The 16,717-nt window shown below is 27.2% G+C and overlaps 1 protein-coding gene across 2 annotated transcripts; it reads right to left on the bottom strand.

The window, feature by feature from the left end:
• Nucleotides 1–2,405: 2,405 nt before the first annotated feature.
• LOC145831347 (uncharacterized) lies at nt 2,406–12,938 on the bottom strand. 2 transcript variants are annotated; one of them, XM_082938575.1, is made up of 10 exons: nt 12,579–12,938; nt 11,395–11,554; nt 10,277–10,296; nt 10,111–10,209; nt 8,749–8,942; nt 8,186–8,317; nt 7,808–8,023; nt 5,044–5,223; nt 4,561–4,743; nt 2,406–3,743 (listed from the first exon to the last, which is right to left on the bottom strand). In XM_082938575.1, the coding sequence occupies exons 1-10, from the start codon at nt 12,765–12,767 to the stop codon at nt 3,392–3,394; spliced, it is 1,725 nt and encodes a 574-aa protein (XP_082794701.1). In that variant the 5' UTR covers nt 12,768–12,938; the 3' UTR covers nt 2,406–3,391. The 2 variants fall into 2 exon arrangements, with proteins under 2 accessions (XP_082794701.1, XP_082794702.1); XM_082938576.1 differs by having other exon boundaries at nt 8,207–8,317.
• Between the last annotated feature and the right edge of the window lie 3,779 nt (nt 12,939–16,717).

Raw genomic sequence — 16,717 nt, 5'->3', positions numbered from 1 at the left:
TACCTTCTATGATATGACTAAATTGTTTTTCTTATTAAAGTGAATATTAATAATATATGTTAACATTGTACGTGTATTAGTAAGTCCAATCTATTTTTATAGTTTTTAACTCTAAAATAGTTCAAACAATAACATTGTTCAGAATAAAGCTATGTAGGAAAAAAAAAACTGTTTAAGTAAACTCGTTTTTGTAATTAAGAAATTTTTAAAACAAACAATACTTTTTTAACTGTTATAAGTAGCCGTAGTACTATACTTAAGTTTATACAGCTAAAACTGTACATAATTAGCATTAAAGATCGCCTTTCCCGCTAAAAAAAGCTAAGATCGCCGAAATTGTAAGCTTTTTAATGTCCAATAATTTCGTTATATTTTTATCAATTAGAAAATACAAGAAAGCAAATATTACTTTTTTAAGCTTTTAACAACTAAAGGGTTTCAAAGTTATCACAACAAATCAAAAGTTTAAATTATGAAAATACGTTATTTAAAACATTTTAAAATCGGTAAACATTTTCTTTAGTCAGATTTTTTTTTAATATTAAGACAAGTTAGAAATTATACTAATTAAACAAGTTTCCTGTTTTCACTTATCATAAAGAACGACAACGCTTGAATTCCCGTTTGACGTAATATTCTTAAAAGTTTTTCGCGCGTTACAAACATCCGCTTACTTGCAAAAGCAGTCTGTTCCTTTTCAGACTTTTATTGCCATTCCAAATGCGCCTTATTTTGAAGCTTAAACCAAAAACAATATTCAGTTAAAATACTTTATCTTTAGTTTTTTTTTTTTTGTGATTTCAAAATACAAACTAACTCATTTTAAACTAGTACAATAGCTTAAACCCACGATGGTTTTTAGCCCGCTAGTTGTACTAATTTAGTTTTTTGATTATTGTTTTTGAAATATAGTTTTTTGAAACAAAGTATTTTATTTCTTCATAAATCTTAAAATAGTATGTTTAAAGTACTCTGTTATTAATTTTTTTTCAAAGATACTTGACTTTTGTGAAATTTGATATCTTAAGCTATCATTAAGTTACTAGTTAAAAATATTTTTCTATCATGAGGCTTAACTTGACTTTAAAAATCAACTTAAAGCTAATCGAAATCAGTAAAAAACTTAAATATTATTTAAAAACAACTTTTAGTTATATTTTTATTAATATGAAAAAAAATTAATCAATTATTATTTTTAATATTAGTTTTTTTTTTTCGAAACATACAAGTATTTTCTATTCAAGAAAAGTTAAGCTTTTAAAATTTAGGGAAAATTGTAAAAAAATTGATCGGTCAACCCTTTTTGCTAAAGTATAGTATCATATAAGTTCTAAATAAGGTCAAATGATTTCAAATATACAAAAATTAAAACATAATGTATTATAGTCATTATCACATAGTTAACCGAGCCTGAGCTAGATTCTAGATTGTAAATATGAATAAGTATATCGTTTATAACACAAGTGTTAAAGAAAGTTTGATAAAATGAAAAATAATTAAGAAAACGCTTATGTAAATTTTGAAAAAATTCAGATACAAAGTATATTTTTAGGATAGGAGTGACATTTTTCTTTAGTTTAATATAATTATTTATCAAATAATTATCTAGAATGTTAAACTTATGATTTCGTTTATTAACTATTATCAATTTAAAACTCATAAAAAAAAACCTTAACCTGTAAAAAACTAATCAGAGAAAGAATTTTGTTTATTCATTGGTATTTTACTTCTTGTTCAAATATCGTAAAATAACATTTTAATATTTTAAATTGTTTTCAAAAGAAACTAACATGTTAATTTTTTTTGGTTATGAAAAAAAAAAAAATTATTAAAATAAGTATTTTTTGACATTTTAAGGCTATTTTAATCAAAATGCTAACATCTTTAACGTTAATTAAATTTAACTTAAACGTTTTTAAATGTCAATATTGATTATATATTAGTTTTATGTAAGTAATTGTTGTACGTTTTACTAATTCGAACAAAACTATTTTAGTTTGCTTGTTTATATAACTTTATATAGCAATATATTATTTTTTTATATTATTATATGAAAACATTTTCTTATGTTCTAAAAATACATTTAAATTAAAACTAAGGTTGAGAATGCAAGCGTTTAACAAATTGAAAACTATTTTTTGACAACTGTTTATTTTTACTGAGAATGTTTAATTCTTTTTAAACAAAAAAAGGTATAATACGTATTTTTCATATAAAATAATGTAAAAGTTATAAACTAACGATTGCTTATATAAAAAAAAAAACTCTACTATGAGGTTAAAGGTGTTTTCATAAAATTCTGATTCTTTTTATTAAAAATATAACAGCTTTCAAAACGTTATCCTTTAAACATCAGTTTTTTTACATTTAAAAAATTCAGCATCTATAAATAGAATAAAGTGCATTACTTGAAACAAAATATTAACGTTATAAACAATAAAAGATGATATAAAGTATTGTTTTCGCTCAAACTGTAGAAAAAGAAAAATTTAAGGGTATATAAAATAATTATTACATCACATAATAATACATTAACATATTTTAAAATTTTAGTTCTTTTTGTTTAATGTGTTGTATGCAGTTAGATTAGTCTTAATAAAAGGTTAAAGTTTCATGAAGCGTTACTGAAAAAAAAGATTTTGATTTGTTAAAGGGTTTAGAACAAGGGATGAAATATGTTTTATTATTATTTCAAAATAAAACTGTTATAAATTAAGACAATAATAGAGCTTTTTTAAACACTCATAAACATGCTAGTCTAGTAAGAACATTTTGAAAATATTAAGTTAAAAGGTACTTTAATGTCACACAAAAAAGATACTTTAGACTGACACATAAAATAGACTTTTAAGTTAAGTTTTTTACCTTAGACTTCTTTATGTTAGATAAAACGTTTTAAGCAAGGTTGAAAATGTGTAATATTAATGAAAAATTACAAAGTCTTGTGAAAGTTACTTTCTAACAATAAACTTCTATTAAAACATACAACAAACTGGAATTTAAATAGTCTCCTTACTTTACATTACTCTACATCACTTACTTTATTTAAAGCGTATTCAAAAACATATTTAAATTTTAAGAATTTCTTTAAACATTTAAAATAAATTATTAAATTTATTTTTCAGCGTAAAGTCTTCTTCTAACAATGTAATAAATAATCAATAAAATCTGATTTAAACTTGTTTGTTAAAAATTTACTTTAATAACTAAAAGGTTTTAAGCAGATCAAAAAAATATTCACTTTAAGCATCTAATTAGTCGTTTCAAAAATATTATTTTAACAAGTGTATATTTTTGTAAAGTTCTTTCCAACAAATTAACGAAAAATTTCAAAATTACAAGTAAATATTCATCCAATACCTAATATGAAAACTCTCCAATCAACACATAGTTACTTGATTGTGTTGAAATATTTCTGCATGACCGGGTTGTCCATCCCGTTCGGCACCGGCGAGTTGCTCCTCTCCCCCTCGTTTACAATCCTTTCACCTTGGGGTTTTCCCCTCTGCTGAACCAACTCGTCGTCGCCTATCACGTGACGCAGGTACGCTTCGTGGTTGCTATCTATTCCCCGCCGGTTGCCACCGCGACGGTGGTGCCATGTCGCCCCCCTGTGGTTGCCATGGTTTCCGTGTGGATGACGGTGGTGGTGGCCGCGGTGCGACCTCCTTCTTTCTTGTGATTGGAGCGTTCTGCTCTGGTGGTGACGGATCCTGTTCGGATCGTTGCTGTGGGAACGCCGTCTGTAATGTGACGTCATGTTTAGTTCCGGGGAACTTTTGTAACATCATGATTAGTTTTAAAAACAAAGTTAATAGTTATCTTACGTTAAAGACTCAACTTTATTTAGTCAACTTATTGTCCGTTAAATATTAGTTGAAAACAGTTTGTATAAGAATATCTATATTGTAACACTGTATGAAAAACCCCATTAATTTAAGGTTTTAGTTCCTGATAATGTTGTAAAAATTATAGCAAGTGAAAAAAAAAACAATTCTAAAACAGTGAGATATAAAAAATAGTTGCTCTTTTATTGTATATCATTATGCTTCTATTGCTAAAATCTGTTTATAACACATGAAATCACTAGATGTTATAATCAAACCAAACTTAGAAAAAAACTATTATATGTTGACAAAATATATAAACACAACAGGCATTGCAAAAATCAAAAAGGTATTTATATATTAAAAATAAATTAACAAACCTTATTTGCCTGTGTTAGACAAGATGATTTACTAGACAAAAGGTTTTTAGTTAAAGTAAAAACGTCTTTTCAAGAAATACTCGATGTACCATTTACAGTATTCTTATATTCAGTGTTTATGTATTCGAAAACTTAATATGAATGTAAAAATAAACTATTAAACCTTCTTTGCCTGATTCAGACAAGAAAATTTATTAGAAAAGGGGTTTTCAATTTAAGTACAATTTGATTAAACTACATTTTTTTAATGCTCGCTTGTACCTTTATAGTATGTCCACGTTGTAAAAGTGTGTTTGTAACCTTATTAACTAATATTAAATTTTTAACAAAACAAGTTATTTTAGAAATCCAACCTTCGCTGCCCGTGCGTCCTGGTCCTGCTCACCCTCCTCTGGCTCCTGCGCATCGGGTTGGGAACCAGGTGCCTCCCGTCCGTGTGCATCTGGCTTATGGAGGGGTAGCAAACGCTCTCCTCCGCCTCACTGTCGTTCAAAAGGGGGAACTCCCTACGTTGGTGCAACTCCTCAGCCGTTGGCCTGAGAAAAGTAAAAGTTATTTAAACTAGTGAGCGATGGTTTAATTTGTAACAAGTATTTTGAATGGCTTTGTGAGTAATGATAGGTATAGGTGTTAGGCTTGTAGTTGGTTTAAAAAAAAACACATTTCTTAACTTTATTATTCGCTGTCGTTGTATAGTTTGCTTATGGCATCACTAAAATGCATGCTATGAGATTTTATGATTTAAAAAATGATGAAAGTAGTAAACTGCTGCATTACACGTAACCAAACAACTATATACTTTATGCAATTATGTGATAAGTAATTAAACAGCCAACCTCCTCCTAAATTCACCTTCCTCTTCCTCGTCGTCCATCTGATGCGGGTTTATGACGTCATCGCCAAGAGCTGCTTTCAGCCAATCAGGCATCTTGTTGCGTTTGTGGCTCCTCCTGTTAGATGCATCGAGAGTTCTTGATTTCGGTTGGTCGAACATCGACGGGTATCCGACTGTTGATCTGTTTTGTTATAAAAGTTTTTACATAAGCATGTTAAAACATAAACATTGCATCTGTTTCAAAACAAAAGTTTGTATTTTTGTTCATCAACTCACACTTTTAAGCTTAAATAGGGTCAAAATTAAGTTTATTGTATCTATGTACCAGGAACTTATAACACAATTTGACAAATATATACAAACAGTATTTTATAGACGGAATATCAACAAGTACCTAAAACCGTCGAAACTTGTGACGTAAAATCTGTTAAGTACTTGTACTTATTTTTTAAGCTATACATTTTAAGACTAAATAAAGTAAACTGTTTTTCACAATCAATAGACGTTTTTATAAATGCTCGGAGTTTTGCAGCAAGCATATTACAGTCACCTTTTGCGAATCTAAGAACATTGTGTTCAGAGCAAAAATTTATAATTAACCGAGAGAAAGTAACTACACGAGAGGTAGCAAATACACCTTCATATTGGCTGCTTTCTCACAATACATAAAAGAAGGTTAAAGACTTTCCTACATCATTTGTTTAAAAAAATAGTTTTCATTTAAATGTAAGTAATTAAAAAAAAAATGATGTGTATAAAATGCTTTTTTTCTATCTTATTGCTAACCCATACAACATTAGATTTATTTTGCGTGGTGTTGAAAAAAAAATCTTTTTAAGTTCAAGACAAGTTCAGTTTTTGGTGGACAAGTAGAAAATTAGCTTGAAATAAAAAAATTCAAGTTGAAATGAAACTTGTGTCATAAAATTCGCGAAGAATTGAACATTGTACCTTGTTTGATTTGAAGGTCTAAATGGGTACAAGAGACCTTAACTATAAAAGTATAGCAAGAGATTTCTTTAGGTTCTTTATTGAAGGAACAAACTAAAAATGCAAAAAAAAAAAAACTCTTAATTTTTAATATTTCTTTCAATGTTTTTTTTTCATTTTTGTCGCCAAAAAATATAGAATTCTGTAAAAGTCTAAAAGTATTTTTCAAACTATTATTTCTGTATTTTATAAAGTATTCTAAAAAGCGTAACTAGTCGAGATTGTGTAACCAGAGTGCGTAGTTTTGTGAGAGGTGACTGTACTTATAAAAAAAATCTGACAAACGACAAGTTAAGAATAAGTAGGCGAAAAAAAAAAGCTTTTTGATATATAATTTGATCTTCATTAAGTTATCATTGTAAATTAATTAATTCTTTTGAAAAACAGCTATGAAGGCTAGTATTACTTATTAGAAAATATTGGATAACAAAGATATAATATATACATTTAATAAATATAAATATTTATGTTTATTTGTAACCTAATGAGAATTTGTAACTTAAATCAAATAGTTTAAAGATTTTAACTTTTTAGATTTAGCTACATTAAAGGTTGTTAAGTGTTTAAAAACCAATAAACGTTATTGAAGTAATAAAATAAGACCTAGAAATAAGCTTTAAACAGCTGTATTAAAACAACTTTCCTTGATCTCATAAACATTGAAAGCTGAAAGGCACGTCAAACCATCCTTATTAACAAGTTACTAAAACAACATCAAGAAGATTTCCATACTTTTAAAAAGCTGATTTTCCGCCTAGTATAGTTTTGCCCGAGGGGTTTAAAATAGCACTATTTGATAAACGATAACTTTTAGTTTAAATATTTTGTTAAAAGCTTAAATACATTTTAAAATTAAAAACAGGTTAAGATTATAAACATTGTTTTCCATACACTTTTATTTTTGTGGTCGTTTTACAACGGTTTTTTCTTAAAGCTCGTTTGTAACAAAATTTATACCATTGTAATTTAACGCGATGAAATCATTTGTATGAATGTGTCAAAAAATCTTATAAGCTAGAATTAGAAAGAGAAGAAACTACATTTTAAGACTATTATCTTTTTTAAAAGCAGTTTTGAAAAAAATTATAGATTTTTTTAACTCTTAAAAAAAAAATTAATACTAACGTATACCAAATAAATAATTAGAAAACTAGTTTTGAAATATAACAAGGCAAAAATGTTTAGCTAAAGTTTGTAGTAGTTGTAAAAAATTGCAATTCTAGACGAGGTTGAATAAAAACCAAAAATAAATTACGGCACGTTTAAAAAAATAATTAGAAGTAATACAACTTTTATAGTAAAAATATTACGAAATAAAAGTTCATAAGAAGACAAAATGTGGCTTTAAACGATGTAAACATGTTTTTGTTATGATTACAAACTAAGCTTTTAATGTTTTATTTACATATTTCATGGAAAAAATCAAAGTTTTTTAATGTTTTTAGTAATAGCTACACTATGCTTGACCTACAATTTATACACGTATTTTTTTCATTTTAAATTTTGTAAAAATTAACTTTGTTTGTGATTGTTAAGTAGTTTGGTAAATAAACCCACTTAAAAAAAACTAAAAATATAAATCTTTTTATTTTTTTGCAAATTATTAAATAATGGTAAACTGCAAACAATGTTATTTATGTTATTTACATTTATACTGTTTAAAAATAAAATGTATATATTACTCTGTTTTAAGTTACTGGAAGAGTTTACTTTTAAAAGTAACTTTTGTTTCCCGAAGCACGTAACAATCTATCATGTGTTCATAAATCTCTCACCTCTCTAACGAATCCCTGCTTCCGTCCAGGCTTCTGTCGTACCTCCTGGAATAGTTCTTGTGCGACATGTGCGCCAGCGGTTGCCTCGACAAAACTCCCTCGATCCCTCCCGACCTGCTCCTCCTTCTTTGGTGGTGCGACATCCTTCTTTGGTGTGGAGGAGTTTCGTCCCTCAAGTCTTCGCCCTCGCTGTACGCTGAGTCCTTCTCTGACAAGCTGTTGAAGAAGAGTTGCGTTTGAAAGTTTAGAGGATCAGTTAATGCTGTTTTTTTTTACAAAACAAGCATTTCTTTTTCGATAACTACAAATTGCAAGGTTTTCTTGGACACATATTAAAAAAAGTTATAAACCAAATATTATTAGCGACAAATAACTAACTTAAATTTGTTACTTTTATACCTTTGTCTTTTTCTTTGAGATGCATGTCTTGAAAAGTGTTTTGGCTGAGTATTCTCGTACATATGATCCAGATTTGTTGGTAATGATCTGTTCTTCATCGAAGTTGGAATTCTGTGTATTTATACATACATATATAGAATATTGTTTGTAGAAGTAATTATTATTTTACGTATAATCTTGTTAAGCTTGATAAAATAATGTATACTCAACATTATAAATTGTTGACTACTTCCCAGTGCAACCAAATTTCACTAAGTTATTATCTAGTGTATCTTGGTATACCGGCTTCAATTTTAATTGCATTTTAACACACAACCTAAATATTTTCAAAAAAAGGTACGAAACTGGTCGTAAAATTTATAAATCAAAAATCGTAACTTGCCTATAATATAATAAAACAAACTTTTTATTTTCATCTACAGCAATTAAGAATTTATATCGATTTTAGCTGAGTTATATTTACTTAAGCAGTTCATAGGCATAGTATTAAGTTAGACTACTTCTTTTTAACAACAAAAAAATTCTATATTTTTTCTACAAACTTTTCATTCTCGTCCACTATTTTAACTTCAAACTCCTCCTCATTCTGCATTTCCTCATCCTCCGTCATGTTCCCTTTCTCCTCATCCGTCTTCTCCGTCTTCACGCTTTTCTCCTCATTGCTAGATGATCTGTACGCTCCCCATCCGTGCCAGCACAGGTACCCGTACGCCAGTGATGCCAGAATTCCGAATGCCTAGAAATGTTCATAGAAAATAGTTATCTTCTAAACCAGCTAGTGGAATCATGCAGGAGTTTTGTGAACTTTAACCAGCTTGATGTGCACAATATACAAGTCAGGATATTAGTTGAGCAGGGTTAGTATCACAAATAGTAAGATTAGTTGAATATTAATTTAGGTTTTTTAATAGAATAAATATTACGGTTAAAATAGTCTAACTAAAGTTGATATATTTTTATTCTTCTTGTATTCAGTGTATTAATTTAAAAACTAAATACTATTTAAAGTATATCTCTTTTAGTGAATTTAATTCACTTTTAAGGTTTCACCTAAGACTTAAGTTACATAAATGTTTGCTTAATAAGTTACACCAAAAAGGTTTTGCTTTTAAAAAACTAGTTTTGAAATAAAAACATGTGAAATACCCAAAAGAAATTGAAATCGTATTTAAACCACAAAAATTTCATAAAAAGCTTCTTATTTTACAGCCTTTAAGTGTAATTGCCGTTTAAGACCGAAGTTTAAGATTATACTGAAATTGGACTGTTTTTACCCTTCTTCTACAATAAGGAAATAAGTTGATTGTGAGGAATAAGATATTATTATTTCTTTAGATGTAGTAAACTGACAGTGAAAACGTGTAAATGGTTTTTACTTTTTCTGGTTAAATGTATTAACTTTTAAGGCTTATGGGCCTACACGATGTGCACAACAATATCGAGATCAACAAGTAGTAAAGCTTAAAATTGCTTGCATTTGATCTTATACTTCTTGTAAAGCAATATAAAACAAGTTCATAACATTTTAGTTTTCTTCCTGATTTAAGCCAACAATAACAGCACTTACACCAAAAAGAACCAGAAATCTGTTTACGTAACGATAGCGTTGTAGAAAATCTAAAAAATTTATGCAAGCCTCAATTACACTGTTTTAAACCACAAATATTTACAAAAAACCTAATATCTAACCGCAGCTCCGTTGATAGGTTGTAAAATATTAATAGATAAGTTTTAACTTGTGCGCAATGTATCTACATTTATTTTATAAAAAAACATTAAAATATTAAAATATTTTCTTTAAATAGGTAAACAATGCTCTGAAATAAGCTTTTAGACAAAAATAATAAAATTACACAGTACATAGTTTTTCGTCAGAAATTTATATATAAAACCAATTATCTAACCGCGGCACCATTAATAGAAGTATTTCCTTCAGATTTGGATGCAGTAATGCAGGCTAAAAGAAATACGAGAAATCCGATTGCAGCGTAATTTAGAAAATCCTGAAAAGTATAACTAATTAAGGATATATTCATTAACAATTTAAAAATATGTTTTAAGAGTACTTACCAAGAATACCCACGAAAAACCTGCAAAAAGTATTTTTAGTTAGATTTCTTACAGTGATGCTTAGAACTTGTGGTCTTTTTGTAAATATTTAAAAGGACCAACTTAATCTTGTAACTTAAATTTGAATAGTATCTAGAATTTATTTAGAACTATTTTTGTATTAACATTGTTTAAAGATTAACGTCAGTAATTGTATTTCTTACTTATAAAAACTGCATATACAATAAAATTACTTTTAGAAACATTAGATTGTTAATAAAAACAAAAAAAAAAGGTATACAAAGATGTCATGTCCTATAATAAGTTTAGTATAAACATAAGCTTTATCAAACTAACGCTCTATAACAGTTCTATCAAGTAAAGTATATCAAAAAAAGTAAGAAAACTTGTTAGCCACACCTCAATGTAAAAATAAGTTGAAAAAAAACATGATATATTAACCACAGGGCTGTGGTAAAACTTATAAACATGAAATTTTATATAAACTAAGAACATCATAAAGTATGCTTATAAAATTTTTATTACTACTAATGAGCATTTTAGAACTAATGAAATTTTTGTAAATCTTAAACTTATCAAAATGTCAATAATAACTTAATTAATATATCGCTACAACCACAAATTCAATGCGCCGAAAATTTTTATGAGCTTTGGTAACTTAAATACAAATAAGTCAACATAAACAATAAATTTTATTAGCTTACCACAATGTTAAACAATCGTGCAAAATTATTTTGATATGTTTCGTAAACCTACCAAAGTTTTTTTAAACATTTATCAATAAAATTTATTACAAAATTGATAAGTTGTCACAGTTGAAATAAGGAACAATTAAAACTTCATCAATCAACCATTTAGATAAAATAGTTTATATTTATAAAACTTATTATTTTTATAAAAAAAAAACTATAACAAAAATCATAACAACAGGATAAGTTGTTTCCACTAAGCACACTAAAAACTAAACCTTGAAAATCGAACATAAAATTGGTCAACTGTTTAGATAATACCAATTTAATACAGAGCACTTAAACAATTAAGTTATTACAGATAATATTTGATTTAAGCTGCTACAGTAAAACAAAAATTTGAGAAAAAATAAAAAAATTAAAACCAACCGCAACAACCCCCAGTGGAGCCCATCAATCTTGCGATCAGGAACACCGTAGCAACGATGGTTGCCACCAGCAACACCAATATGTTGACGACGAAAACCCCAGAGTTGTCACCGTAATCCCCGACCGTCATCATGCAGATGAACGCCACAAACAGGAGCAGCTGTGACGTCATGAAGACGATTATAAGTGACGTAATATAGTGGCATTAAACTAACTAAAATCTAACAACGAAAAATAAACAACAAACACTTTAGAGATTTCTTGTTATAGACATTAAAAATACTAAAACAATTATTTGTTTGTCGTATATTTTTTATTTTGTTTAACAAATTAATAAAATACATTAGCTAAGAAAGTATAAATACTATAAGTTCCACTTAAATTTTTCTAAAAATAAGAATAAATTATCTATCTTATATTAATGTATGGTAATATATAGCAAAGGTCGGAAACAAAAATCTTGTAACAATTAATGGAAACATGTGTATATTGGAATAAAATATATAAATACACTTGTAAACTAGTCATGCATGCGTAATTAACATATTATGCCTACTCGCATTTTTTATGTATAGTTTATTTTAAGAAGGTTTAAAAAAAAACTTACTTTAACTACTAACTAAGGTTCTTTTAATAAACGTAAAATAAGTTTGATTTGACAGCACTGAACTTATGAAAAAATAGTTTTTAAAAAACACAATAAAACTAATATATCCGCTTAGAACTATGAATGAAGCAATCTAAATGAAAATAATATAAATTAGTTTTAATGTTTTAAACAAAGTTATGTCTGATTAAAGCATTTAAAGTTTGAAGATTTTTCATCACTAATAATAAATACATAAGGTACAAAACGTGATTTATAAAGTAAATGAGATAACGAACCATAAATTAGAAAATTAGTTGTTGAAAAAACGACTGATTTGTTTACTTTTAGCATAAAAAAAATGTTGTCGTAAGTTTTGATTTAAGCAAATGCAAGTTGATAGAAAACTTCAATGATTGGTTAAATTTGACTTGAAACTAAAAGCAGATTCAAAACTCAAAAATGTTTTAACTCTATGCAACTTGGGTGTTGCTTACGAAAACATTTACAAAAATCATACTCGTAACCACAAGTCACGAGTTCGTTCGTTTGTACGCTTACAGAAAAACATTTAAAACAAAATTTAACAGAAACTAACAATTTTGACGAGCCTCAGGAATCCGGGTATCGTTCTCAGGTATCCGGGGTTTATCTTGAAACAGAGCAGCATAATGTGCCCGTCGTCTTCCGTTTCTCTTTTCTCCTTCACCTCACCGGCTGCTATCATCGCTGAAAGCTTGGGTCCCTTGACGTCACCGTCCGGGTTTATCGCCAGCTCTCCGCCCATGCTTGTACGTTGTGTGACGTAATAAATAAATTATGTGACGTAATAAGTGAAAAAACGCTGGTGTTTTGTAGTTTTTAAAGAATGTTTTAGCTGTTCCTTTGTGCCAAGGTCAGCAATTTGCTATTGAGTATCCTACTTAGAAGTTAAAGTGATACTGTAAGCATACTTAAAATATCTGCAAAAAATAGTTTTGGATTTGTTAAAACAATATGTTCAGATATAATACTATATGTTGTATGAATAGTGTAATAAATAAAATTAGAAATACAAATGTTCAGAGAGTATAGTTTATGAAATTAAAAAAAACGTTATAAAGTACTTTTCACAAATAAACGTGATTATTATTTTCAAGTTATAAAAACAGATTTACTAATTTCAAAACTTAAATCATGACATAAATAATTTTTTGGTAAACTGTAATTATAAAATAATCAACTGTTGCACTATTTAATTTTTCTTAAACTCAACTAAGATTTTACCGGAAAGTAAAGCAGTATTTTCTTAACTAAAAAATACTTTACAAAAAAGTTACTTTATTAAAAAAATATGACGTTTAATTAAAATAAAAAATAAACATAGCCCTAGTGAAAAAAATATTATTGATAAAAGTAGTGTTAAAAGAAAACTAAAGCTATTTGTTTTTATAAGTATTCACAACATGGGAAAATTTTTAAAAACATTTTTTTCAATATTGTAAGACGTGTTTTAAATTAAATTCGTTAAATAAATGTTAAAAATTTGCCCATGACAATTTTCTGATATATATTTTATTTTCAAATATAGCCGTCTGTCATTTTATAAATCTTAGTAACATGGCCTTAACCCCTCAGGCGATTTATAAAGCCGCGCTTGTATTATAAAAATGTTTTGCCAACAATTAAATCTTGAATATCTTTGTTTTCTGTAAAAATATATGATGTCCTTGACCATTGTTAACTAAGTGTTATGTAAAGACTTTTTCAATCTTCTACAACCATAACTTATTTATATGTATAGTAAAAAACACGTTAATCTAGATAGTTTTGCTTTAACATTCAGTCGTTAAAATAACCTACTATACTAGATTTAGATAAAAATGTTTTATTAAGACAAACCTTAAGTAAATTTTCCTAAAATAACAAGTCTTTTTATGATATTCAAGACTGTTAAGGTTACTTAAATAGCCTGTAAAGTAAGCTTTTCCTTATAAATATTGAATATCTCAAAGCAACGGTAATATATAAGCTTTCATTTTTTTATTATATTTAACGTTATATATTTTTGTAATACACTAATTCTATCTCGTGACACTTGTTGTTTACTCATATTAGTATAATTGGAAGCTAGTACTGTTGTTTAAAAAAAAAATATATATCCTTAAGAAACTAATTTGATTAAAACAAATTAAGTGAAAAAAAAAATTGGCCTCTTCAAAAACAACCATTTCGAATGAAAATGATAAGACATTCGCTAAAAAATTAAAGATTAAGTTTAACTTGAAGTAATTATTTATACCGCTATAAATACAATACAGCTGTGTTTTTGTTTGAAACGTTTGGTTTTACTGAATACTTGTTATTGTTAAAGTAACTGTATACTTAAAACAGCTGTGATTACGCATAAAATTTCAATTACGGTTAACTTACTATGACTAATATTCTCAATGTGAAGTTTATATTTACAAAACAAGCTGTAACTTTATATTGCCCTTTATACCTACTTAGTTGCTTGAAGTTTTTCAAAAATATTTGTTATTCATTGCTGGAGTGAATTTACACTTAAAAATAAAAAAACAGCGAGTTAAGTAACAAGAATGTATATATTTCTCTTAAATACTGAAATACTCTTTAAGTTAAACATAATTTAATGAATAAATTTAAAAACGTTTAATTAAAATTAATTCAATAATAAATTGCTATCTTTGTTACTAATTAAGACAAAATAAGATTAAAAAAGATATGTTGTGCTTTAATACTTTCAGGCGATTTTGTTTAAAAGTTTAAAAAACGATTTTCCACTAATTAACCATTTGCGACGTAGCGAAATTAAACTCTGAATTGTTTAACACAGTTTAAGTTTGCTAAACAAAGTTGAACTTTACCGTTACTTTCAAAGCTGTTACTTTCAATTAAAATTTTGTTTATCGAACTATATAAACATATTTTCTAATTGGACAGTGAAATAGTTAACACATTAATTTAAACTTAACATAAGTTTTTATTTCTGAATGTATTACACTTGTATAAATAAGATATAGACTATGTTTACTGCAATTACGAAAGTGAGCATAAGTAAAAATTGATAGCAAAGTAGCTGTAAGTTTTAATTAATTGTTTACGTTACTTTGTTACTCTAACTATGTCTCTAAATTGTTACTCTAAAATGTTAAGTTTGGTTTTACGTTTACAAACAGGTAAAAAAAAATCTTGCTATTTAAGCTTTAATCTTTTATAGCTTAGTTTAGCATTTAAACACTAAGTTTTTAACAAGATGGTTTTGATTTTAAGACATATTTTTGATTACAAAAAACATAAAAACATGACTTAAATTATAACTGTTACGCAGTTAAAGTTGTAAATTTAATTTTTGTTAATCAGTTTTAAAGTCTTTTTTTTCAACTTATTTACTGTTTATAAATATATACATTCGTTTTAGGAAAATCTGCATAACAAAATACAAGCTTTTGTTTTACCTATATAGTTTTGAACTTATATGTACAAAAATTAAAAACATACTTTGAATTATATCTTTTTATTGCATGTTTAGTACAGAGGAGCAAAACAATTTTTCTGAAAAACAAAAACTGCTTTATGAGTTATAAGTAACTGACATTTTAAGTTAACACTTTTTGAAAAACAAAATTAAAACACCACCATATCATGTAGTTCAGAAGTAGCAAAAAAATATTTCTAAACAAAGTTTGCCGTGAATATAAAATAATGAACTTACTAAGCTAAAAAAATCTTAATGAATTGTTTAATAATTGACAATTTTCATTATTAGCTGATATTTTACCTTATTATACTTTTCTATTAAAACTATAGACAAAAATTATTGCCTTATAAGAATATTGCAAAACTTGAATTTAAACACTAAAAATAACTAACAAGACAAAACTATTGTTTTGTTTCTAACATTTATATAACAAACAAAAAAATATTTAAAAGTAGCTTTGTCTGATCAACCAAAGGCTTAAAATAGCTAACAGCAAATAAACTAAGCTAAACTACTAAAAATCAATACTAAGTTGTGAGCAGAAAACATCGTACGATATGAAGATGTGCCATACATTTAACTTGGTGAAGTATGAAGGTACCCCCCGGGCATATAAAAAGCTCACAAGTTTCATCTGGCCACAAATATCTACTCATCACTGGTTGCTCAAGTGCAAAATTAAAAACTTATTTAACTTCGACATTTAACTTTATAAACTTATTATATAAACATTTTATAGCTTTTTTATTAAGATTACTAGTTGTGCACTAGTTAGTTTAAGATTTTACTAGTGCACAAGTTGTTTTAAAAAACAACATTGCTAAATAACTAGGAGAAAGTTTATGTCATATCAGCAGTTTTATTTAGTTTCCACTCGTGCAAAAAGAGTTATGTAAAAAGCTAACAAGTTTAGCTAGCAACATGTTCCTACTCAATTCATCACTGGTTATTCTTTTTCATTGAAAAATATTGCTTTCTAGTGCAAAGTTAAATACCCATTAACAAATAAGTTTTACCGTAATACTAAGTAGTTAAGTAGTATTACCATGTAACTAGTATAAAATTTTTCAAGTATTTAAAACTAACAACCACATATTTAACTTTAATAGTTCATGTATTGTTTATTGAACGACAGAAAATACACTCAAAAGAGTTGGACAAAAGACCTGGTGTACAAAAAACCTTTCGGCTGTCGAGTCATAAACACCAGAGCAGTTTAACGTCATGCCGAGGACATATCGAATCTGTGATTTTAT

This window comes from Thalia democratica, chromosome 3 (genome assembly GCF_965202585.1).
Source record: "Thalia democratica chromosome 3, ktThaDemo2.hap1.1, whole genome shotgun sequence".
Classification (NCBI taxonomy): domain Eukaryota; kingdom Metazoa; phylum Chordata; class Thaliacea; order Salpida; family Salpidae; genus Thalia; species Thalia democratica.
This window is presented reverse-complemented; position numbering and strand designations above follow the sequence as displayed.